Below are 26,041 nucleotides of genomic sequence, written 5' to 3' on the forward strand. Positions count from 1 at the left end.
GTGCTATAAATAACTCGTAAAAATAAGCAAAAAACAGGATACTTAATGTTATATATCATAGATCAATTTGCACAGTGCCCTTCCTCCAATTAGCTCAGCGTGAAACAGCAGAAACACTCACAAGTTAACTTCTTAACGCACCCATCCTGTTTTCTTAAATTGTAGCGAGAGTCAAAATCCAGACCTATGTAGAAATATCTCATGTGTACTAACATGTTGTACTGTGTATGTTATAAATTATTTTTCTTCATTTCAACTATTTTTTTTTTTTTTTGGCCACTATTTGACTGATGTGCTGCTTTATCCCACACTCAGGAAAGTACAGTTTTGTACCTACCATAAATGTAGATGTTCGAAGATCCACATTGCTGCAGTCCTTACACTTGGGGTAGTCCGCTGTCCTCGGTCGGCCCGAATATCAAAGTATAAGGCTGACGTCAGTCAAGGGCGCATTTGACTGACATCAGGACGTCAGGGTACAAATGCGCATGACCGACGTCATATCCTCAGTCTTTTCCTGCCCCAGATGTCAGAAGACCCTAAAAATAAAGGTCAAAACCAAAAGACAGCAAACAAACAACCAACCACCCTTGCACTAATTATATGTACAATATATACAATATACACAATATTTACAACCCAACCCACACAACCACCTCTAACTACAGAGGGGAAGGAGGGAGGGTAAATTGGACTGCAGCAATGTGGATCTTCGAACATCTACATTTATGGTAGGTACAAAACTGTACTATGTTCTTCATCTCACATTGCTGCAGTCCTTACACTTGGGTAGAATCCCAAAGCAGAGGTAAGGGAGGATGGCCAAACTATAAGGAAGCAGGAGCTGCCAAAATGCCCTGCAAAACAGCAGTGGCAAAACCAGCCCTGGACTTAGAGTAAAGTGGTAGGTGATAATGCTTAGAGAAAGTATGCACTGAACTCCAAGTAGCCGCCTCCAAAATATCCTTGGTTGCCACCCCCCTCAAAAAAGCTGTTGGCAGTAGCCCTAGTGGAATGAGGCCTAATCCCAGCTGGAATCTCCTTGCCATGATGGGAATAACAGAAAGCAATGCAAAACCCAATCCACTTAGAAATAGTTTGTTTTGACACAGGCTTGCCCTGAGAACTCAAAGCAAAAGAAACAAATAACTGCTGAGACTGCCTGAACCTTTTAGTTCTGTCCAAATAATATCGCAACTGCCTGTGTACATCTAAAGTGTGCAAAATCTTTTCCCCTTTATTTTGGGGGTTTGCATAAAAAGTAGGCAAATGAATAGTTTGGTTTAAAGCCACACTAGAAACCACTTTAGGCATAAAGGAAGGATTAGTACGTAAAGATACCCTATCCTTATGGAAAATTAGGAAAGGCTCAACCGCCATAAGGGCCTGTAATTCAGAAACCCTTCTTGCAGAGGTAATGGCCAACAAAAAGGCAGTCTTCCATGATAAATATTTCAACTCAGTAGTAGCTGCAGGCTCAAAAGGTTGTAGAGTGAGTTTCTCCAACACAAAATTGAGATCCCAAGCAGGAGTAGGAGCTCTACGTGGGGATCTTATATTCTTTGCCCCTCTAAGAAATTGCTTGAACAAAGGATGAGAAAACAATGGTGGGTCACAGTCATAGTGAGCTGAAATTGCTGCAGCATGAACCTTAATAGAAGAGAAGGACAAACCTTTGTCCAGTAACTCAGTAAGATATTGAAGAGCCACATTTAAATTAGGCTCAGAAACATCAAAATCCTTTGCTGCACTCCAAAAGAAAAATCTCTTCCATTTATCTGCGTACACTTTCCTTGTACTAGGCCTTCTAGCTTCCAAAATCACATTCAAAACTTGTTGTGGAAGTTGAGACCCTCTATGGTTCAAAACAGAATATGCCAGGCTGTCAGGTGAAGAGAGTGAAGTTTGACATTGAGCAAATGACTGTCCTCCTGGGACAACAGGTGTGGAATCAAAGGCAAAGGCCATGGAGGCTTCCGTACCAGACTTCTCAGTAATGGGTACCAGTGCTGTCGAGGCCAATCTGGAGCTATTAAAATCATCCTTGGCTTGTCCTGTCTGACCTTTAGAAGTACCTTTGGGAGGAGAGGCAGAGGTGGAAAGGCATACATATGAAGATTGCTCCAATTGAAAGAAAGAGCATCCACTTTCCAAGCTATGGGATGAAACCTTTTTGTGCAAAACTTTGGCAGCTGATGGTTTAGTGGAGAAGCGAACAGATCTATGTCTGGAGTTCCCCATGACACTGTCAATTTCTGAAATACATGAGGATCCAATTTCCACTCGTGGGGATCCATAATTCGTCTGCTCAACACATCTGCTAAGGAGTTCTGTGCTCCCGGCAGAAACCTTGCCTGAAGATTGAGCTGTAAACTGAGAGCAGTCTCCCACAAAATCATTGCTTGCCTGCATAGAGGATAAGAATGTGTTCCCCTTGCTTGTTGATGTACCACATGACAGTTGTGTTGTCTGTTAGAATCAACACCTGCCCTGGAAGAAGTAAATCCTTGAAAGCTATTAATGCAAACTGGACTGCTAACATCTCCTTCAGGTTGATATGTAGATGTTGTAGTCTGGCAGGCCACTTGTCTTGTATCCACTTTCCATTTAGATGAGCTCCCCAAGCTTTGTCTGAGGCATCTGTCGTTAAAATCTGACTCGCCTCTGGCCGGGTCACAGAGAGTCCCTTGTTTAGGTGACATTCCTGAGCCCACCACAAAAATTCCTTTTGAATGCAAGGTATTATTTGAATGACAGTGTCCAGATCCTGGCAGTGCTGTGTCCATAAATTTTTGAGATACCATTATAGCTTCCTCATATGCAGTTTGGCATTGGGAAGCACCAGAATACAAGATGCCATGAACCCTAAGGCTTGAAGGACTGTCCTTGCAGTCAGCCCGGACTGATGAGATAGTTGATGGAAGTAAAGGGAAAGATTCATTTGTTTGTCCGGGGTCAAAAAGGCCATCTGGGATGCTGTATTCAGTCTTACTCCCAGAAAGCACATGTCCTGAGAGGGTACTAGACTGGACTTTATTTCGTTCACAGAATACCCCAGGCATCTTAGCACTGCTATCACATATTCCAAATGATGAAGAAGCTCTTCCCTTCCTTGAGCCAGAATCAGGCAATCGTCCAAATAAGGATAGATCTGTATTCCTTTTAGCCTGAAGAAAGCTATCACTGGAGCCAGAACTTTCGTGAACACTCTGGGCGCAGTAGATAAGCCAAAGGGCAATGCAGAGAACTGATAGTGAGAAGTCCCAGCTCAAACGCAGATACTTCCTGCAACTTAGTCTGATAGGAACATGAAGGTAAGCCTCCTTGAGATCCAAAGTTACCATCCAATGATCTTTGCCCAGCAGAGGTAAAAGCTGTTGTAACGTCAACATTTTGAACTTGGGAATGTCCAGATAAGTGTTGAGGATAGATAAATCCAAAATTGGTCTCCACGTGTTCCCCTTCTTTGGTACTAGGAACAGGCGAGAATAAAATCCTAGGCCCACTTCTGGCATAGGGACCGGCTGTATGGCCCCTAGTTGGAGTAACAGAGAAATTTGCTTGCGAGCCTCTATTCTTTGTTGAGGAAGAACGTCTGGCATGCCCCTGAAAGGAGGCAAGGTATGGAAATAAAACCTGTAACCATGGTTTATGATATCCAATACCCATTTGTCTTGGGTAATTAAACTCCAATTTTCTTTGAAAAGTGCCAACCTTCCTCCCAAAGGTGCTGCCAGACGAGAAGGCTCTGGCAGCTGAAAAGGTAGGTCATTGGGTCTGTTTACGAAAGGACTGACCCCTGCCCTCACCTGAAGACTGTGCAGGAGAACTTCCTGTTCTAGGCCTGAAAGAGCCCTGAGCTCTGCCCCTATCACGTCTATATCTACCCCTAGACTGGGCATCATAAGAAGGATACGTCCACCCTTTAGTAGGCCAATTTCTACTAAACTTTGGAGGCTGAACCTGCAAAAAATCTTTAACAGTCTGCATAGACTTAGCCTTGTCTTCCATTTTCTTTAAAACTGTCTCAACAGGAGAACCAAACAACACATCAGATTGTAAAGGAGCATCTAAAATCCTTGTTTTAACATGGTCAGATAAATTTTGATCCCTCAGCCAGGCGTGCCTGCGAAGAACTGACCCAGTGGCAGCCACCCTAGACGACGCCTGTACAGCATCAAAACCACATTGCAAAGAATGCTTACCCACCTGTTCAGAAACATGTACTAAATCTTGTAACTCTTTACAATCAATACCTTCCGCCAGAGCATCAACCTTAGACTTCAATTGTGAAAGGAGATAGTTTTGGTATTTCAACATGTGAAACTGGCAATTCAAAGCCCTCATAGCTAGAGTGGAAGAAGTATAAACTTTCTTTCCCCCTCTATCCAAGGCCCTGGCCTTTTTATCTGCAGGAACCGGATTCTTGACAACAGAAGCCTTAACACCTTTAGGCCCCTGGCTAACAGTTTCTGGGTCTGCCCTAGGACTCTTAAAAAGATACTTATGAGCTTCAGGCACCCTGTAATACCTATCCGGTTTAACAGGAGCAGGAGGCAAAGAATCAGGATTAAGAGAAGCCTCTGTAAAAACATCTTCCACTACATCCAAAACAGGAGGTATAGCCAAAGGCCTATGCCAGGGTTGAAACAAAAATTCCCTAAGCCTTTTCCTGGAATCAGAGAAGTCCTGACCTTCCCACTTAAAATGCTCCCTCACGGAATGAAGAGTTTCTGAAAAAGAAAAATCCTCAGGAGGAGAAGCAGAAGGAGTAGAATCATCCACATCAGAATCAGAATAAGGAGAGTACTCCTGCAAGTCTTCAGCCGAAGACTCTGAAGCATCCGAAGCCTGCTCAAAACTCCCTAGCTCAGGCTCCACCCTAGGTCTCTTATCAGGAGGGGGCAAAGAACCCCTACTCAAAGTAATCAAATCTTCTGCCATTTTAAGCATATGCTTCTTGGGCACAGTTCCAGAAGAACTAGGGGTGACTCCAACTGAAGCTAAACCTGGCCTGCCTCTAGGAGAAGCCTTGGAAACAGAAGGAGAGGGCCTAACCACCCTAGGCAGGGAGGGGAGTATAGTAACCTGAGAAGCCCCATCACCCTGACCTGCCTCCTGAGAGGCCACATCCTGCAATAACAAAGTCTCTCCCTGGGATCCCAAAGAAACCTCCAGTGGCACCACCGGCTCCACCGACACCTCTAAAGAACCGGCGTCCGGTACGGACGGTTCTTCTAGCCTAGGCTTAACTGCTTTGTCCTTGCGCTTCTTCGAAGAAGCGGGCGTCGGAGCATCCGACGGCATTTTCTAATTGCACCGCTTCCCGAAGACTAACCTGGCACAATCTAATCTCCTCTTTATAGTGCGCTTATTGAATCTAGCACAAGAGCGACACCCAACAACGTCGTGCTCAGGCCCTAAACAAGGAATACACAAAGTATGATAGTCTCTATGCGGTATCTGTTTCCCACAAGAAATACAATTATTCACTTTTTCTGACATCCGGTAAACCACTGAGGCAAGAAAAAACTAAAATATTCCCCAACGGGGTACTGAGCCAACTTTGACTCGGTTTGAAACTCCGAAATCGAAAAATTTCAGAACGCCAACCGGCACTTGCAATATTGCTTCTGCATCGGACCATGCGGCAAAAAAGACTGAGGATATGACGTCGGTCATGCGCATTTGTACCCTGACGTCCTGATGTCAGTCAAATGCGCCCTTGACCGACGTCAGCCTTATACTTTGATATTCGGGCCAACCGAGGACAGCGGACTACCCCAAGTGTAAGGACTGCAGCAATGTGAGATGAAGAACATCCAGAGAAAAATAATGTCAGGATTGGCTGTGCCTATCTTATTTGCATGAAGTGCAGCAGTGAGCAAACTGGATAAGTGGACCACCCAGAAGGTAAACAGCCAAATAACAGAAAACAGATACATTCAATTAATGCTAAGAATGGATAGCTATGCTTCTCTCCTACCTCCCTACTGCACATTACTATATTGCTTTCCATTTGTTCTTCCTCATGGTCTTATCTTCCCCATTTCTTTGCTTGCATTATTGTGTGGTGGTGTGCATTGCACATAAACAGTAATACAAAAGTACTTAAAATGTTAGATTCAGTTGTATTCAAACCCAGTACCATCTAGCCTCAAAAAGGAATGTATCACTGCATTAACGCATGCGGCCATAGAGTCAGTTAAGTAGCAGGTGTATTCCAGAGACTCAGTACTAATTGCCAGACTTTAGCGTCCCCATTTCACTAAGGTCCTATCTCCCCCATTTCTTTTCTTTAATGCATTGTTGTGTGATGGTGTTTAACATGCACCAAAGTGCAGCAGCGGTAAAGCAAATGTAGTTAAAAGTATTAGATACAGCTGTATTCAAACTCAGCACCATCTAGACCCAAAAAGGGACATATCACTGCATTAACTGCAATAAACACTTGCTGCCTCAGAGTCAGTTAAGTAGTAGGTGTATTCCACAGACTCAATACTATCATACTTTAACAATGCTGCCATTGGAATTGTTACATGACATTCCCTTATTTTACTAATCATTCTTAAGGTCTCCCTTTTATCACGCAAACAAGATAAGCACAGCCAAACCTTCCATACATTCCTCCATTGCCCATGATTGTGTTAAGCAAAGTATCACGCAAATAATGGCCAGAAAATAATAAAATAATAATAAAAAAACTGAGAGAGAAAACAGTTTGCATGCAAATGAAGAGGAGGCTGGATGTTAATGAAAAAGAACCTGTGAATTGTACGCTGTTCACTTGCACTTTCAACCATGACAGACATGCATGTAACATTTTGTAAGTTTAACCTGACACATCACCCACCTGATATAAGCATTTATAGTTGCCATCCATTAAACACAAACACTGAGGGAGTGCCTGCACTATGTTTACATCTGCTACAGGGATCCAAGGATTTGGGATTCAGCAATCTAATGAGTTCAGACCTCATCTGCATCTTCACCATGCTGGCAACCCTGAATCTACACTAGACGTCAACTGTGTAGCATTGAAACTGATGGGAAGCCAATTTGTTTATATGTTGAACACAGAAGAGAGGATATTACTTTGGGATATACCTGCACAGAGCTGTACTGATTTTTAGATGATAAGTATGCACTTTGTCAGTGACATACTGCATATGCTGACATGTAACTATGAACAGTCTGTTTAATGTTTTTTATTTTATTTTGATTAACACACACTTTTTTACATTTTTATTTGTCTGCATTACTTACAAGTGTATTGTTCATTTGCGGGTGAGGAGCAACGCTGCATTTCTGTTATGGCCCAAAAAAGGATTATGTTGCTATTATTACTCTCCTTTTCTTGCATCCAGCCTGTATACAATGCTGTCACATGTTAACGTCATTTCTGTACAAATCTCACACCTTTTACTTTATAGTCTGTCCATGTAGTCTCCTTTCTGTGGTGGTCTTCCAAAGGTTTTGGAATTCACAGGGGAATCCTACACAGAATCTACAAAATTGCTTTATAGCTTGTTGAATAACTCCACCATGTTGGATTGGTTGCTTAGCATGCAATTCAGCTGCTTTTGTTGTAATTTGCATGCCACAGTGTTTATCTTGTTTAGACAGGGGTGTGCCTCTACACGATGCTGACTGAATCTAAAAGCTTTTGCAGACATGTGTACATCACGTCACAATGCTCACACAGTGGAAAATGACCATGTAGGCTTTATTGAATCCCTTAGCTCCTCTATTCATCTGCAGCTCAATTTCCTTGACATTACTCAAAAAGCAGTTAAACCTTTAGGACAACGTCACCCCTGAAGTTTTCTTTACCAGTGTATTGAGGCTTGTGGTCAGAGTTGTCTGTTTGGCCTGAATACAATTTACCTAGAAATTGTGAAACATTCAAGAACAGTTTTAGAAAATGCTGAATCTGAAAATATCACTCACTGTCAGATAATGTAACATATTACTACATGGATACATTTCCTATTCTCAAATTTCGATATTTGTATTAAGGGTCTGCTGATATCTTCTGAATACAAGAACCATTTTTCTAATAATGTCTATATGTACTTCTAATTGAATTATTTATTTAATTATTTGTGAAAAAGGTAAGTGGACTGGTCTATTGACCCTTTTCAGCCATGTCTTAAGGCACAGAGAACAGCATATAAATCAAGACAGAATACAAAACAATGCTGCAGTCACAAAGTAAACAAAATATAAGAAGGAGATAGAAAACACACTTTTATATACATACATACATAGAAAAGCACACTTTTATATTATTTTATATAAAGTAGAATAGCATATACGTATACAGTAAATAGAGTAGACAAGCTATTAAATAATGTTATGGAACTGATTAATAGTTTAGCACTAGTGTTTTATTTTGTTTAGAGCTTATTCTGGCTTTATATGCATATTATTTTCTAATGTTTACATACAACTTTTTTTTTGTTTTAGTGGGACCAAAATAACAATTACTAAAATTATGTTTGAGTGTGGCTCTTCAATACTTAATGTAATGTTAAGAATTTTACAGAATTATATGAAGAATTAAAAAATAAATTAGCAACTGTCCTCAGATATAGATGGTTTAAGTAATCCCATTAATGGAAGTTCCTTATTGTAACATTTCAAGATGATAAAGTAAGCGCTTAAAGGAAACTCACTTAATGAAAGATCAATAGCAATGTCTTTTGCTTTTCCCGGTTAGGGGTTGCCACTGCGGATCACCGGTCCGCAGAATGATTAGCAATAGATTTTTTTTTTACGGTGCTGAGTTGCCAGCCTGATGCCCAAACTTCACAGAAGGCACACCCACACACACCTACCTGCATGTCTTTAAAGCTCACTCGGCCGCAGGGAGGATATGCAGACTCTGCACAGAAGGAACTCCAGCTGAGAATCGAACCGAAGAACCTCTTGCTGTGAAACAACAACGCTAACCGCTGCACCACCGAGGCTTACATCTTAATGAAAGATCAATGCAAAACAAAAATAAGCTTACTAGCATAGATTTTAATGTATATTTCTTTCATTTTATCTCAACTCACCAAGAAAGCTTACCCACATTTCCTTAATGTGCAAGATGGTGAAACTCATTTGACCCTTGTAAGAGAAAAAAAAAAAAAAAGAGGAATACTCAACACTGCTGTGGGACTTTCACCTTTCCAAAATGTTGCACGATTTTCAAAAATGTTGCACAATTATGGAACTAATACAAAGAACACTGATGGGGTATGAAGATGCAAGGGAAAAGTTGTTTTGAACTTTGCTGTTTGGTTGCATCTAACAGTAAGCTGCAGGATCCATCACATGTGATCCGAGCATTCTTCTTCTTCTTCTTTCGGCTTTTCCCGGTTCGGAGTCACCACAGTGGATCATCTGTCCGCTCATGATTGGCAGTGGAGTTTTACGATGTCGAGTTGCCAGTCTGGCGCCCAACCTTCCACAGAAGGCACACTCACACCTAGGTGCAATTTAGAGTGTCCACTCCACCTACTGCATGTCTTTGGGATGTGGGAGGAAACCGGAGCACCCGGAGGAAACCCACGCGACCACAGGGAGGACATGCAGACTCCACACAGAAGGCACCCCAGCCAAGAATCGAACCGGAGAACCTCTTGCTGTGAGGCAACGCTAACCGCTGCACCACAGTGGCCGCCCTACATGTGATCCGAGCATTATAGTTCTAAAATATCATAACATAAGCAAAGCAGGCATAATTCATGTAGAAACAGGGTTACCAAATATAAATTATAAGATAAAGAATGAAAAAGACTGAAGAAACATGGTAAAATGCATAAACAAATCCAAAACCAAGACAAGGGAAATGCAAGAGTGGTGCATGCCTTTTGTTTTGATTTTGGATTTGTTACAAGGACATACTGCTAGTATAAGAAGTTGCTGCCATGGTGAGAAAAACCCTGTGATTTTTTGTTACCCTTGTCCTAGTTTTTCAGACATCAAATTAAAAAGAAGTCACAATGATGGAGGAGGCAGTGTAAGTTGTCTATTCCTTACCCTTGGGCTACATTTATGGAGAAGACTAGTAGCATCGCAAGGAACCCTGGCTAAGTATGATAAAAAATTGCACTATGATCAGGCAGAAAACCTTAACTGTGGAAGCAATAGTTTACGTAAGCACTAGGAATAAAAGGGCATGCATCTCTTCAACAAGATATATGACAAAAATATAACATGTAAGGGATTCCTTCTACAATACTTACAAAATACATCCTTTACATTTTTATAAATAGTAAACTGATGCACTAATTTCCATTACCTTTGTTTTGTCTTTATGTCTTCAAACCCAACTTTCTCCACAGGCATGTTTCCCAGGATTAGTTCTTCATCATTTCCATCTCCAGAGCCGACTTCATTATGCAGACCATAGCGTTTGTTTACTGCTGAAATGAAATCCACACCAAAGTCTGCCTTCTTAGGACGAATAAACGAACCTCCTGTAGGGTGACTAAAACACATGCAAAAATCTTCCTTATTCAGCAAATCAAAATTTTGATATATTAAAATGTACAATATACAGCAGTTTTTGAATACGTGCCTTTCCTGTCTAGATTCTACACGAGATATGTGTTTCTTCCTACTAGTACGGGTCTACCATGGGATTGGACAAAGCAGGGCAATTTCCTGGAAGAATGATCTCTACAATAGTAGTTTATGAATACTCAGTAACTTAACAAAAATATACTAATTTGACTCTTAACATTGGACAGAGCTTGAAAAGGAAGGAATATAAGCCAGCAATCTCTATAAACCAATCTGATGTTATGAAGACAGAGGCAGTGCTATACCATCTGTGCACAACATTTCAAATGTGGCTTTGGGAACTCCATGCACAGAGGAAGAATGTCATCTGTCTCCATGAATCCACTACCATCACCGAACAACTTGACATTTGACAGTTTAACTCTTAGATCAATTTAATCCTCCTCTTTAAAACTTCTTCCTCTTAATCCATACTTTACTCAAGTATCATCCACAGAATACTTAGCTATGTACTTTGCATTAAATCCTAACTACCACATATATGCCAACCATGTTAGCTTTAGCGAGTCTGTGAAGGCTGATTTTGCCATCCTTGACTACTGCAGCAATCTGTCAACAAAAAGCATAATTTTGTTTTCTGCTCTCTTGATTTCATCAGATGCAGACCAGCTAAGCAGAAACAAACCTCAATACTTAGCTTTGCAGAAATCGCCTGCTTACCACTTCCTCTTTAAACAACTCTGTCTAGTATTTGCAGTCTTGTTTCCCAACTGAAAAAATAGTTCCCCAATCACCTGCCCAACATGAATTTCAACCCCCATGACCCTTTCTTTTGCACCAGCCTTACACATGTAGGGTTAGCAGTCTTGCTGATATCCAAAGTACACCACACTGTCTATCTCAAATAGGACTCAGACACTGAAGAGCATCACAAGGGATTGACAAGAACCATGCCACACTAAGCCATCTGCTGGGTGACTGCCATGCAAAATTTGACTAGTCTGCCATGCAAATCTATCTTCTTCAGTTTCAGTTTATACTGCCTATCTCTTTCCTAACCCCACCCCCATAAAACTTGCAATGTAGCCAGTTTTTAATCCTCTGAATCACTGCCAGTTTGTGTTTCAAGATTTTACAGACCTACCAAAAGCCCTCCAAGACTGTCTGGAAACTTTCCAAGAGCATAAGATGGAAACTCATGTAGCCCTTGTGCAACATCACACAATATTCCAAACTCATTTCCAACTCTTCCATTTACCACATCAGTCCAGCTATAACCCCTTCTTTGCTGTTTCTCCCTCTCAAGGACATACAATGCTCTCATTCTTGTGTGAAAAATGAGGATCATGTACTTGCATCTCTGCCTCTTCTCTGGAATTTTCATCTCTTTCCCACCTGACTCCAACAGCCTAAATCTGGTCAAGTCAATGTATTTAAAAAATATGTCCATCTTCCCCTTCCCATCTAACAGTTTCCCAAAATGTGCTTCTGTATTCTTTACAGCTTCTACTGTTTTTCTTCAGCCTTCACAAAGGAGCTTCTCCAAATGACCCCATCTTTACTCTCTTACATTTCATTTAATATCTCCTTTCACTTATTCCATCAGTCAATTTAACTGTATTTCCTTATCAAGCATATCATTTTTCAAAAAATATATTCTTCCATAGTCTTTGTCAATTCTTTTTGCTCCTTTCTTACTTTTGACCTGTCAAATAAAGGTTTGGACTTTTAGAGTTTCAAATATCAACCCTTAACATTCCTCTGAAAAATGCATAGACATGCACACACCTACACATTCACACACACATTTCAGGGTTACAGTACTACCCCGGCTTCGTGAATTCTTTTTTTCTAATTCCCTCTGTCAGTGGATTACGTCCTGAACATTATATATAAATAAATAAAAAAAAAAAAAAAAACCTGAGTGATGTAGCAACAAACAGTGAATCTAAATACAGGATTTATAATCTCACTAAAGTTGGCAGCATTTACAGCAGTGTTCTCCAAATTCAGTTCAAAGGGGCTTAAGGAAACCTTTAAGTGTTTCATTACTTGTGAGTCCATGATCCACTAAGGTACTGGATTTCCAAAACATAAGCCATAAAGGGAGGATAGAGGACTACTTTGGGACTGTGGGTTACCCTCTAGATTGCTTATCAATTGATTTTTGGTAATTTGCTTAAGATCCATTTCCACAGTCCCATGATAAGGGCTTAAGTTGAAAGTTCTAATGCTTTAACATGTAAAATTATGGGTCTGTAATTATAATATGATTTGTACACATATTTAATGATTTGCAAGCAAATTTTAGTTTTATATTTATTCTCAAATTCACAAAACTGGATCAGGCACATTTACTTGTTTCACACACTTTTTTACCTAAGATTACATGGGCTTTGATAATAATACAGTTTTGCAATATATTTCATTTATTTACTGTCTTTTAATTAATGTACTTTACTTATATTTCTGTAAAGTCTTTAGCACTATGGCCTCAAATACAGTCATGAAGGCACAGGAATTGCAGACAACTGAGTCAAAATAGATCCTGGCAATATGCAGCTACCCCAAAAAGGTAGAGGAAAGAGGTTGAGGCAAATTGAAATAAGAGGAACCTTTGGAGTACTCTGGTGATCACATAAGACTTTGTAGGTCAATATATAACTTTCAAAGGTAGTCTGTTGGCAAACAGACAGCACATGTGAACTGCTGAGCATCGGATGTAACACAGATCTGCTTAAAAATAAAGTCACATGTTTTGCATGACAGGTTACAACTCAATAATCAAAGAATGAGAAAATATACAATTATATACTACTACTATAAGTGCATATTATATGTTACATAAGTTAACATAATAAAATGCTATACAATTCCAATCCTACCCCTTTCCATATGCTCCTTCCCTACATTTACCCAAAGAATTTAGACCTACTTCAAATTTGTCCACTGCATCAAATATACTGAGAATAGCAATGTCTTTCGGCTTCTCCCATTAGGGTTTGCCACAGCGGATCACTGGTCCGCAGACTGATTGGCAGTGGAGTTTTTACGGTATCAAGTTGCCAGACTGGCGCTCAACCTTCACAGAAGGCACACATATTGAGAATAAAGGTATTTAACAAAATTAAAGATTAAGGATGCTTATTTGATATTTTTTCAGGGAAACACAATAAAATTCCAGAATGTGTACTATATACTGAAAAATAAAACATTTCACATGGTTTAGCATTTCAGGCCCCAGCATGCACTCACCAAAATGAACATTTCTTCTTCTATTTACTCACTTTAAAACTATCAAGTTGATGTATTCAGTGTTCTGTACTTACAGTCCATTTTAAATTTTATATTTTGAAGCATTAAAACTACAGTGGAATAAAGGCAATGGCTGGGAATTACAATTAATCAGTGGTACAGTAAGCCAGTTTTGTGGCAAAAAGAGTTAAAGCCCTGACTATGCCACAGGGGACCCGAGTATGATCTGAAGCTTAGTAGCCCACAGGATCTGGCCAGGGAGGAATACAAGTGAGCAGTTGCTGATAGTTCATCCATCCTTGGGGGGAGGGAGATGACTCTGGCTCTCCACACAGGTGACACCTAGCATAAGCACTAGGTGTTCTCCTAGTAGAGTTCAAAGCCAGCTCAGCCCATGCTTCCATAATGCCTTTTCAATATTCAGTCGAGGGGAAACTACTATGCATTGACATGCTTCTCCTCAGTAGACAGTGAATGCACACTTGGAAGAGAAAATGAAGGCAGGAGGTGTTCTCAACTGAAGAGGTTAGGCCCCCCTGCGGTGCTGGCTCATTTCCTACTATCAGACTCTTGCCAGGGAACTGAAGGCCGATTAGGATTCTCAGGCAGGAATAAATGGGCCATACAATTCATACCATCAGAATACAAGGCTCCCATTTAGCTAGAATGAATGGGTCAACTGGTTGAGGGTAGAAGAGCTGTCAGGCAAGGTTCTGGAGGAGAAAAAGGAAAAATAAAAATAAAACCCAACTAGTGGTATCATTTCAGAAACTTAAGCTAGTGAAAATGGATTTTTTAACCATATTGTTGTCTGTGAAGACTCCATCTGATCAACAAGGTTTTAGAAAAGGCTGCAGTACCACTCTTACTACTCCCCCATAGTGAATACTAAAGTCCATATGCAGTGCTGTGTATAGCAATAAAACAGATGCTATTATTTTCTTGGAGCTCAGAAAAATGCGACTCTAAATCCAACTTTTGCTTATTGAAAGTTCTAAGTGTGGATCAGATCTGGATGCATGCCAATAACTCAGTAGCTACACTTTCCTCCACATTACAGAACAAAGTTCTTCCTTACTGTAACAAATTTATACAGGCACCCCTGGGTTCTGTTATAGTCCCCTTGCATTCCACAGTATTCATCAACTGCTTACAATTAATGCAAACAATCAGCAACCCTTCTTCTATGCCAGTGACTTCCACTCTGTACAACATCATCTGTCCTCATCCCTAAGGCAGAACACCATAACTACCAATAACAGATTCAATACGTTAGAACTATGCATTATTCAAAAAGTAAAACAATGTTGACTAATGCTGTATTTTTACAACTGACCCTCTGGATTAGGCAATTGAAGGGCCATACTTGGTGCAGATGAAAATAACTGTTAGACTCTCACACTCCTTTACCAATTACAAATAAAAAGAAAATAAATCTTAAACGTCTGTTTGCTTACAGAGTGCAGGTGGACAAGGAAGAGAATCCTCAGACTTGGCCTTGAATAAACCATTCCAGCTGTGGTTGCCAGTTCTGTCACAAATCATAAAAGAATGCAAGTACTCTGAATATTTCATGACACTCCAATCTATGTGGAAGCAAGAACTTGTCTCACACTTTGGACCAAATCTTTGGAACCTTATTATCCCCAACAAACTATGAAATGTATGAAGTGTTTGCTGACCATCTTTCCTGTGTAATCTTGATAGGATTAAATTTAAAGGCTTCAGTGGCATCACTTACAGCTCTGTAGACCACATTACTGATGCAATTCTGCAAGCAGTGAACATTCTAGCCTCCCACATTCTCTAATTCCAGCATCTGCCTGATTCCTGTGCAGTTCAAAGTAAACTAAATTGGTACATGACTTTTAAATATGGCTTCCTAGTCCATTTGTTTGCATTTTCCAGCTGTTGGTATTATTTTGATTATACTTGGAGTTTGCACACTGCACTGGGAAAACTGCTTAGTTTTACTTCTTCTACAGGCTACGTCTCAAAAAGGCCTAAATGAGTCTGACTCAATGACCTACAAAAAATAAATAAATAAATCTATCAATAACAGTACTGTTCTGAAACAGAGATTCATGCAGCAGTATCATAATACGATTATAGGTAATCATCAATGTAGATTGGCATATGCCACTGAATTTCAAACTGTTTCAAGGAGAAACAGGTCTGGTGACTCTGCATGCTCAAGTTGTATACATAGTATGAAACATTCTCACTGTTTTCAAAGTCTTTTTAAACACTACCTGGAAATGTTATCCCATAGCTGCGGACACTCACTGAATGATAACAAATATGACTTGCTAAACACTGACCTTACAACTATATAAAACTGATAACTAGTTTATTCCTTTTCAGTTTGCCTCAAACCTTTTCAACTTCCACCAATTTTTCCAGACTCCTCTTTTCTCTTATTTACTCTCCAACTTATTCTCTCCATTCTTCATCATGACTTTATTTCCTTTTAGGTGCATTTTCTACTACTGTGTACAGAATTCTTACTACCGATGTCGAGAATGTTTCATATATGCTTTTAAGTGCAGCCTCCCTCAAATGTTGTTACCTCCCTCATGTTAAACTTAGGTTTAGTTAGATTTTTACTCATCGTTATACAGGTGTTTATAGCATACCAATTGCTTTACCACTTTCCACACTAACAGAACTAGGGGAGAACTGCTTGCACTAAGCCTGGTTTATCAAGTAACTAAGTAAAAGGGTTTCTCCAACATAAGGGCAATGCCAGTCAGAAAATACTTCTCTAGCATTGTTTGCTACCTGCCCTATATAAAAAGAAGTGTTATCCTGCATTATCACCAGCAAGAAACGTTCAATTTATGGTAGCAGTAGACAAGACCTGACAACTGCAACACTCAAAAGAAAGCCATAACTGCACACAAACAAAACCTGTTAGGCTACAACACACATCCATGCAGGAAAGGATCATATTCTACCATTACTAGCAACATAGTCTGGTTTTAATGTATTACTGTGCACTCTAAAAATTAAAGTTGAACAGTTGGCAGTACATCATCTTATATCCATCTTGTTATTCTTTAGAAAGCACATATGTGTGGATAATGCCATAAGCTGTCAGATGTTCAGGAAATTATTCACTTGAGACACAATGCAGTTACAGCCTGCAGAAGGAACTCTACTTACACGAGGAATTTTGCCTGAAATCTGGAAACCGTGCTTCCAGAAGTTAGATAATGGGTATAAACGGAACAGTTGGAAAGTCTGACAAGGTTTTCTGTGCCAAAGTTTTGCATGTCACAGTAGAAAAAGCAGTTAAAGTACTTAAAATATTTGAGTCTGTGAAGGACAAAATGAAAGTATGGCTATAAGACAGTTTCACATCACTATAAGTAAGAAAGAAGTCTGCCATATATTTACCATCTGTGTTTCACAGAGGTACAAGGAAAACAGTAAAACTTTTATTACTCAGTTAAAGAAATTGAATGATAAGAGTTTGGAGAGTTCTATTATTCATTTCTATGGAAAAGTACAGTTGTCTAAAATCTTACCATAACAGTAGATGCCCCAATCTTCATTTTTGCAGTATTCATAACATTAAGGATCCCCTGCTAAGTGGTTAATATACTACAGCCTTTAGGGTTGCTTTAAAATACATCATATGTCATACGTATACTCCTTGTGTAGCATAGGGCATAAAGATAATGTCCGAATGTACCATCCTCAGAACTGACAGCTCCAGTAGTAACGACAGTCCAAGGAAAAGAAAAAGCTAACCAGTACATCCAGAAGGCAAATAGACCAGGGGGAGGAGGGAGGGAGTGAATACTGCAACAGTGAAGAGAAGGACATCTACCACTATGGTAATATTTTACAAACTGTACTATGTCCTTCCATTTCACTGTTGCAGTATTCATAACATTAAGGAGAGTGCCAAAGCTCAGGAAGAAACTTGGGAGGAGGAAAGACCACTAGATCCCTCTAGGAAGCCATGAAGAATGGTCCTAGCAAAACCAGCTCTAGTTCTGAAGATTCCATCCAGTTTGTAGTGCTTGGTAAATGTATGCATAGAAGTCCAGGTAAATGGCTCAAGAATAGTGTTATTATCCAAACCCTTGTAGAAAGCACCAGAAGAAGCCACAGCCCTAGTAGAATGAGCCTTACCAGAATAAGGAAAGCTGTTAGCATGAAACGAATAACAAAAATAAAAAGCTTTTGAGATCAAAGAAGAAATAGCTTGCATGGATACAGCTAATCCCAAGGACCTGGGATGAAAAGAAACAAAGGGCTGATCAGATTTCCTAGTCTTATCCAAATAAAATCTGAGTTGTCTATGCACATTCAACATGTGTAGCACCTTCTCAATGGCAGACTGTGGAGAAGGGAAAAAAGTGGGCAAATGAATAGACTGATTAAGGAGAAAACTCAAGCACCACCTTGGGAATAAAAGAAATATTAGTGCGCAAGGACCCCTTGTCCTCATGAAACACCAAAAAAGAAGGACAGACACTCATTTGTCAGAAGTAAGAGCTAACAAAAGAACAGTCTTGCAAGAGCAATGTTGCAAGGAAGCTGAAGTTGCAGGCTCAAAAGGAGCCCGAGTGAATTTTTCCAAAACAAAATTAAGACTCCAGTGAGGAGGAACAGGGGCCTAATATGAATGAAACCTTTTAGGAATTGTTTAGCCTCAAAATCTGAAGCTAAAGGAGGAGGTAAAGGCAGTCAAGCAGCGATAGCTGATAAATGGGCCTTAACAGAAGAATAAGCCAACCCAGCATTGAGCAATTCACACAGATAGTAGAGAGCCTAAGGAACATCCACAGAAAGTGGATCCAGGTTACAAGAAAGACACCAAACAGAAAACCTCTTCCATTTGGATAAGTAGGATTTACTAGTACTGGGTATCCTGGCCTCTTACCGGACCCTAAGCACATCCTCAGAAAAAAGGTGTCTAATCGCTCAGAGTGTCAGTTGAAGAGTGGACAGGTGAGGATGGATGAGAGATCCCTTGTCTTGTGCAAGTAGGTCATCCCTGTGAAGTAACCTGTGATGTGAGCTTCGGGCACCGCGCGGCAAGAAAGACTGGGGAAAATGGCATCGGCTGATGCCTTTATACCCCAGAAGCTCTGACGTCGGGGAAAGTGTGACATCAGCCGAGGCCAGACCCAGACTTTGGAATCCGGCCGACCGAAGGGCTGCCTGAGGCAGGACAACCCATATGTTATGACTGCAGATGCATCCTTGAAGGACATCCAATGCTGTCTTGGCCAAAAGGGAATCACAAAAGATTTTGGAAGCATCCTGTTGAACTTTGAACAGAATTTTTGGAATTAGGGGAAAGGAAGGGAAAGCATGAAGAAAAATCCCCTTCCAGGAAAAGGATAGGGCATCCAGATGACCTGGGACTCTGGCACAAAACATAGGAAGTGGTCTGTTCAGAGGGGAGGCAAATTGATCTGTTTGAGAAGTAACCCACTGGTGGACAATATCCAGAAGCACATCCCTATGAAGCATGCATTTGTGGGATTGAGTTAAGGACCTGCTCAGAGTGTCTACCAGAAAGATTTGACCTGATGGACTGTAAACTGCCTGAAGAGTCACTTGATACTGGACAGCAAGATCCCACACTAGAAGTGCCAACCAGCAAAGATGATAAGATCTTCTCCCCTCCCCCAGTTGTTTACATACCACATCACTGTGGTATTGTCTGTAAATACCTTGAGAGGTTCTGGAGAGAAAAAAGGATGAAACGTCTGAATTGCCCGCAGAAGAGCTCTCTTCTTTTTAATACTGATGTGTTGTTTTTGTTGAAGAGACAACCACACCTCTGCACTTTTAAGGAGCCAAAATCTGCTCCCCATCTCACATCTAAAGTGTCTGAACAGTTCCCGGGAGAGAAGAGAGGAATGAAAAGGAAGCCCTGGATTTAGAGACAACTGCTGGATCCACCAGTGAAGCTCTTTTTGAAATAAGGCAGAAGAGGAACTACAAAGTCTAGGGGATGCACATGTTGAAGCCAAACTGACTTCAGAAGCCAGTTTGGCCAGAGGGAGCATAGGGCTGGTAGATGTCATGGATCTCAGAGCTCTCAAAAACTCTCTGGCTTTAACAGAGGCCAGAAGAAGAAGATTTTGAAAGAGGCAAATGAGTGTCAAGGCCTTGGGATGAGGCAGGGATGCCAGCATAGGCACCATCTGAATCCTGCACCCCAGAAAAACATGGTCCTGAGAAGGAGTCAGAAAAGACTTTTTGAAGTTTATTGTGAACCCCAAGCTTTGTAGGAGGGAAATGGCAAAAGGAAGATTTTGCAATAGTATCTCTGGAATGGATGCCTGAAACAGAAGGTCATCCATGTAAGGAATTACTTGAATCCCCTGAGTCCTGCAAAAAGTAATCACAGGAGCGAGGCATTTGGTGAATACCCTTGGGGCAGTAGAAAGACCAAAAGGCAAAGCAGAGAACTGCAAAAGCTAGGAAGCAAAAAAGAGAAATGTAAAAACTTCCTGAAAAGGGGATGTATAGGAATAGGGAGATAAGCATCCTTGAGATCCAGAGATACCATATAAGCCTGTGGAAGCAAATGAGAGAACAAAGTTTGAAGGGACAACATTCAAAAGAAGGGCAACTTCAGAGAAGTGTTTAGATGAGACAGGTCTAGAACTGGTCTCCAAGTACCCTCTTTTCTGGGTACTAGAAACATCCTGGAATAAAAACCCCTACCCCATTGGGACACGGGCACCTCTTGAATAGTACCATGAGTCAAAAGGTCCTAAAGCACCTCTGGAAAGAAAGACTTTTTCCTGAGCGGGCTGAGGATCACCCATAAAAGGGGGACATGATTTCCAAATCATGAAATAACCCTAGTGAATAACTGACAGGACCCAAAAATATTGTGTAATCTGTAGCCAAATAGGAAGAGCGAGAGTCAGAGAGGAGAAAACAGAAAGAGGAAAGTGGCTGGGAAGAATAGGATAGTCAGGCAAGCCCCTGGTTTATCAGGAAAAGGGGACTTCTCAGGCACTGAAGTCTGAGTCGCCTTAGCAGGAGATGCCCCTTTGCCACGCTTTTTACCCTTAGGAGGAGGGCGAAATTGTCTGCAAACAAAGGCTGGCTTAATGGGGTAGTTTTTCTGAAATGTAGGCACAGGAGAAACAAACACATTTAAGTTCCTGTAAATCCTTACCTTTATCCTGAAGGGTATTAAACATAGCAGCAGCAGCGTCACCAAACAAGTGCTTATTATCAAGAGGGGCATCCATCAACATAGCCCTAATATCATCTGGCAAAGGTTGAAGCTGAAGCCAAGAATACCTCATCACTAACCCAAAAGCAGCAGCCCTAGAGAAAGCATCTGCTGCATTATAATGACACCTGATGGAATGAAGAGCCACATGGGAGGAAGTCCTTAATGGGGAAAGAGCAGAATTTTTCCCTCAGGGTCTGAAAGATCAGAAATAAACCAACAAGCCTGGGATAGGAGAACCAACAAATACCTGGACATATGGTCTGCTAATTAACAGCCCTAAAAGCCAAAGTAGCAGAGGTGCAAACTTTCTTGCCTAGCCTTTCCATGGTCCTGTATACAGAGGACAGTAACTTGGGAGCAGGAAGCCATCGAGAGGGCTTGCCAGAATATACAGACATCATCTAGGAGTCAGCAGAAGGGCACTTGTACAAATATTTACAGCCCTTGGCTCTCTATAGAATCTATCAGTTTTCTTGGGAGCAGGGGGGCTAACAGTCTGGAGCCTTAGAAGCATTAGAAAATGTATCCAACAAGGCAGCCAAAAATATAGGCACAGCAGAAGGTTTGGGAGAATCCATCTTCAGCGACTCATAGTATCTTTTATGTACCTCCGAAACCTGAACACAATCACATTTAAAGAACTCCACTATCCTGGAGATCGTGTCCCGCAAAGAAATTTCTTCAAAGGGAGTATCAAGACTGGCAGATTCCTCTTCCTCTGACCCACAGTCGAAAGGAGAGGGAATCTGAGAAGAGTAAGCAAGGGATTTTTCATCCAAATTCAGCTCCTCCTCAAACGAATCCTATTCCCTGGGTCTTTTTAGGGAAGTAGAGGACCAAGGGGAAGGGGGTCTGGAACAGAAACTCCCTGAGGAGGTTTTAATGCCAAAGCACTAAAACTGTGAGTGAAGGGCTGCTATTCACTTTGCGATTCCTTAGGGGCAGGCGTGATATGTTTGGTCTTTTTGCTTTTTCTTCAATGGGACGTCCGCCTTATAAAATTTGGAAGGCTATGATCCAGGACAGCATTCAATGATGGTAGTTGGGACTTCTTCTCTGACTAAAATTTGAGGAACACTCCTAGGCCTCTTGGAGATAATCAGCAGTGGTTCAACCTGAACATCCGAAACAAACATTTGCAATGCCTCCTCGGACATGCTTAAAGTTGGATCCTAGCATGTCTCCAACTTGGTAGCTACAAAGGAATCCAATGATAAAGCCTGGTGAACCTCTGTCTGGCAGAGACTGAACAGCAGAAGATTCTTGCCTAGGCTTCTTGGCCTTCTTCACTGATGGCTGCCCCTCTGAGCAGGAAGTTCCCTCCATCGTATCTTTCACAAGAAGCTTAAGATGCTGGTTTTCAAGATAGAGCACCAAAGAAAAAAGTCTGCTACGAATGGTTTTAGGTACAAAATCCTGTCAGATGGAAGAGGACATATGGTCGTGTGATGCACTTAGGCAAAACACATTAGTCATGGTGGTCTTTATGGGGAATCTGTCTCCCACACTAGCATTTACCTTTCTTGGATGACATAAAACCCCACAAGCAACAATAAAAAAAAAAAGAAAAATAAAAAAGAACCCCAATGTGGCACTTATCTGCAACGGCTTGGTGAACCAGCAATGGAACAGGCATTCAGATCAAAGATAAAGTGATGACGTTCGGACTGATGGCAAAGAAGTTCAGAGGATGGTATGTCTGGATGTCACCTTTATGCCCTATGCTATGCAAGGAGCATACGTATGACATACGATGCATCTTAAAGCAACATAAAGGCTTTGGTATACTGGCCGGACATCAGGCTGCCCTTGGCAGGGCTCCTTAATGTTATGAATATTGCAACAGGGAAATGGAAGGACATCAACTGCGACAGGTAATCAAAAAAAAATCAAATGAGACGCAGACTGTTACTGCAACCAAATTTAACATTAAATAAAGCAAAAGGTAGATGCAGAGCTACTAAAATTACTTCAGATCCCAGGCTGCCATCTTTTAACTACCTAACTCACATTCAGCTTCCATCCTGCAGATGCTTTAGCTCAGCTCCCTTACCCCTCCGTTCGTTGTGCATGCATGGCAATTCACACGGGTTTCTTAAATATGTTTTCTCCCCCCCCACACCAAGGATTACACAGCAAAAAAACAAAGTCTGTTTTTGTCCACTGAAGCTGTCTATCTTTTAAATAAATAAAACATCCGGGAAGCAAGAACCTGACACCCTACAGCTTTTCTGTTACAATAGTTCACAAGGGTTTCTTAATTACGTGGCCCTACCCCCACCCAGGATTATACTGCAAAAAAACAAAGTCTGTTTTTGTCCACTCAAGCTGGCTATCTTTTAACTAAATAAAACATCCGGGAAGCAAGAACCTGACACCCTACAGCTTTTGTTACAATAGTTCACAAGGGTTTCTTAATTACGTGGCCCTACCCCCACCCAGGATTATACTGCAAAAAAACAAAGTCTGTTTTTGTCCACTCAAGCTGGCTATCTTTTATCTAAATAAAGCCTCCGGGAAGTAGGAACCTGACACCCTACAGCTTTTCTGTTGCAACAGGTGAATTACAACTTAGTTTTTGTAAAGTTCTAAGGCTTAGTGTTAAAAGGTGTGTTAGTTCTTGCCATGTGCACAACAAGGGTTCTCTTCTCCCCATTATTCCAGCCAATTGCCACTAGATGGTGCCATAATACCTTGAATTAGCGCACGCACACACACGTACACACACACGCAGTCTTCCAATCCCAAGCATTCACTGCTTAAATTAGTAAAATTTCAGCTTTTACTTTCAGCATTCTCTCTATACTAATCACAAACCTCTCTATGACTGCCCAACAACATTGTGTGCTTACAGTGATATTTCTCTGCTCCTCCCCTGCCCCTATCCCCACTCACCCCATGTAACGTTAACTTTATACCCGACCTGATCCCTCCCACACCTCTCTTCCACCTACCCCACAACCCCCCTAATTATTCCCCCAGTCATACCATACCTCTTAATTACTCTACCTCCCCACCCATTCTAAACAGGGGCATATAGTGCTCTATCCCCTAAACTCTAGCTATCCTGCTCATATTCATTCTGTTATCACACTGCACTCAAACACCATCATGTCCATCACTGCTATTACTATGATCTCACTTCTCTCACTTGCACTCTTTCCTAACAATAATCACAACTCTCCAGACACCCAACATAGCTCCTACACCCACCCGTACAACCACCACACATAAACTAATTTATCAAGTTACTCAGACATCTGCCCTAGCTTATTCACAGCTAGTACCTCTGTACTACCCAAAGTAAATGTTCTACCTCTCCAAAGATACCCCCATTATCACGCCACCAGCAGCAACTATACCATTTTCAGGAAAAAACTGATAAGTATAACCCACATAATTTGCAAAAGAATTATATCCCAGTGCAGTGATGTACCCCCCCCCCCACAGCTCCAGCAAACCTAGCAAATCTCTCATGCTATCAACCATAAATCTTCAAAGCCTTAGAAATAAGACACCTGAACTCCAGGCATGGATTTCACAAAACAACCCTGATATTATAGCAGCTACTGAAACCTGGTTAAAACCATATGTAAAAGAGAGAATTTCTCCCCCAAGGCTACTCATGCCTAAGAGCCGATCAGCCCCACGAGAGTGGACAGGGAGTAGCAATACTCTTCCCTAGCAAATATACTTTACTCCCCTTCTCAAAATCAACACAGAACCTCTCCCCAGCCGAAGTACTAATCTCTAAAACTTAACAATCACAAAAATATTTTCAGAATTGCTCTTTATATTCCTCCAAAACAACATACCAGTAGTACAGAACATGCTTGCCTGGACATTCCAAAACACAGATAATGAAAGCATCATCCTAGGTGATGTAAACATTGATTGGCTGGACATTGCCCAAAAGAACCCGTCAAAAACAAACCTTTACAACTTCTCTCAGCTAATTCAAGACATCACCAGACGTCACAAAATAACATCTAGGGCTCCACAATAGACTGGATATTAGTGTCCAACCCTAACAATATCACTATTGCAAGCATACTACCTGATACCATTACCAACCACCACCCAGCATATATCCTATGCAAATCTTCCCCAACACCAGGCCAACACCAATAGAAATCAACCAGAAATTTGACTAAGTTCCAACCATCCATATTTAATGAAACCTTAACTAAAGTAAACTGGGAACCCATCAAATCCCTACCGCTTAATGAGGCTGTTGAATTCTTTAACTCAACATTCCTAGACATCCTAAATAGGCAAGCACCCACCTGCCAAAAATGAACGAAACATAACCATGCAAGCTGGCTCTAAAAATCCGCCAAAGAAGTCATGTCCACAAGGGATAAAATCTGGAAATCATGGCAGAAAAACAAAGACCCCTCAACTCTATTACAATACAAGCAACTCTGTAACCAGGGAAAACAACTAATAACCAAAGATAAAAAAGCCCACTACCTCCACCTACAAAGCCAACATAAAGATAATCCCCCAAAATTCGGGTCATCCATTAACCAACTATTATTATTATTAGTAGTAGTAGTGGTATTAACAACTATTTCAAAGCAACCCATCCCATGACCCAGACAAAACCCCAGCCAAACTTGGTCTTCAATTCCTACTTTACTGACACCACAGTTAACATAACTCCCAACTTTCCTACAGTTAGCACCACCACTACCAAGACAGCTGATGACCAGATTATGCCAGAAAACAATCCTACCCTCGACTCCAACCTAAAATTCTTCCCCATACCCACTGGCACAATAAAAAAAAATTACTTAAGCAAAAACCCTGCACTCTGGCCCCCGATGATCTACCCCCACACTTCCTGCAGCTAGCCGCAAACTCTATAGCTTATCCAATCAGCATACTCATTAACAGAACGATTAAAGAATCCACAGTCCCAGACATCTAGAAAAAGCATACATTCTTCCCTTACACAAAGCCGGCACCAACACACATACCACCCACTTTTGGCCCATAGCAATTCTCTCACCCTCTCTAAAATACTGGAAAAATGCATCC

The 26,041-nt window shown here is 41.1% G+C and overlaps 1 protein-coding gene across 3 annotated transcripts in view; it reads right to left on the reverse strand.

The window, feature by feature from the left end:
- TBCE (tubulin folding cofactor E) overlaps window positions 1-26,041 on the reverse strand; it is a 1,152,174-nt gene that overhangs the window by 868,366 nt on the left and 257,767 nt on the right. For all 3 annotated transcript variants that reach the window (XM_044075916.1, XM_044075896.1, XM_044075906.1), the window contains exon 4: window positions 10,295-10,483. In XM_044075916.1, the coding sequence (XP_043931851.1) occupies window positions 10,295-10,483 (189 nt within the window). The remainder of the gene's footprint in view (window positions 1-10,294; window positions 10,484-26,041) is intronic.

Source organism: Protopterus annectens, chromosome 1.part1, assembly GCF_019279795.1.
Source record: "Protopterus annectens isolate FY-2018-M chromosome 1.part1, PAN1.0, whole genome shotgun sequence".
Classification (NCBI taxonomy): domain Eukaryota; kingdom Metazoa; phylum Chordata; order Ceratodontiformes; family Protopteridae; genus Protopterus; species Protopterus annectens.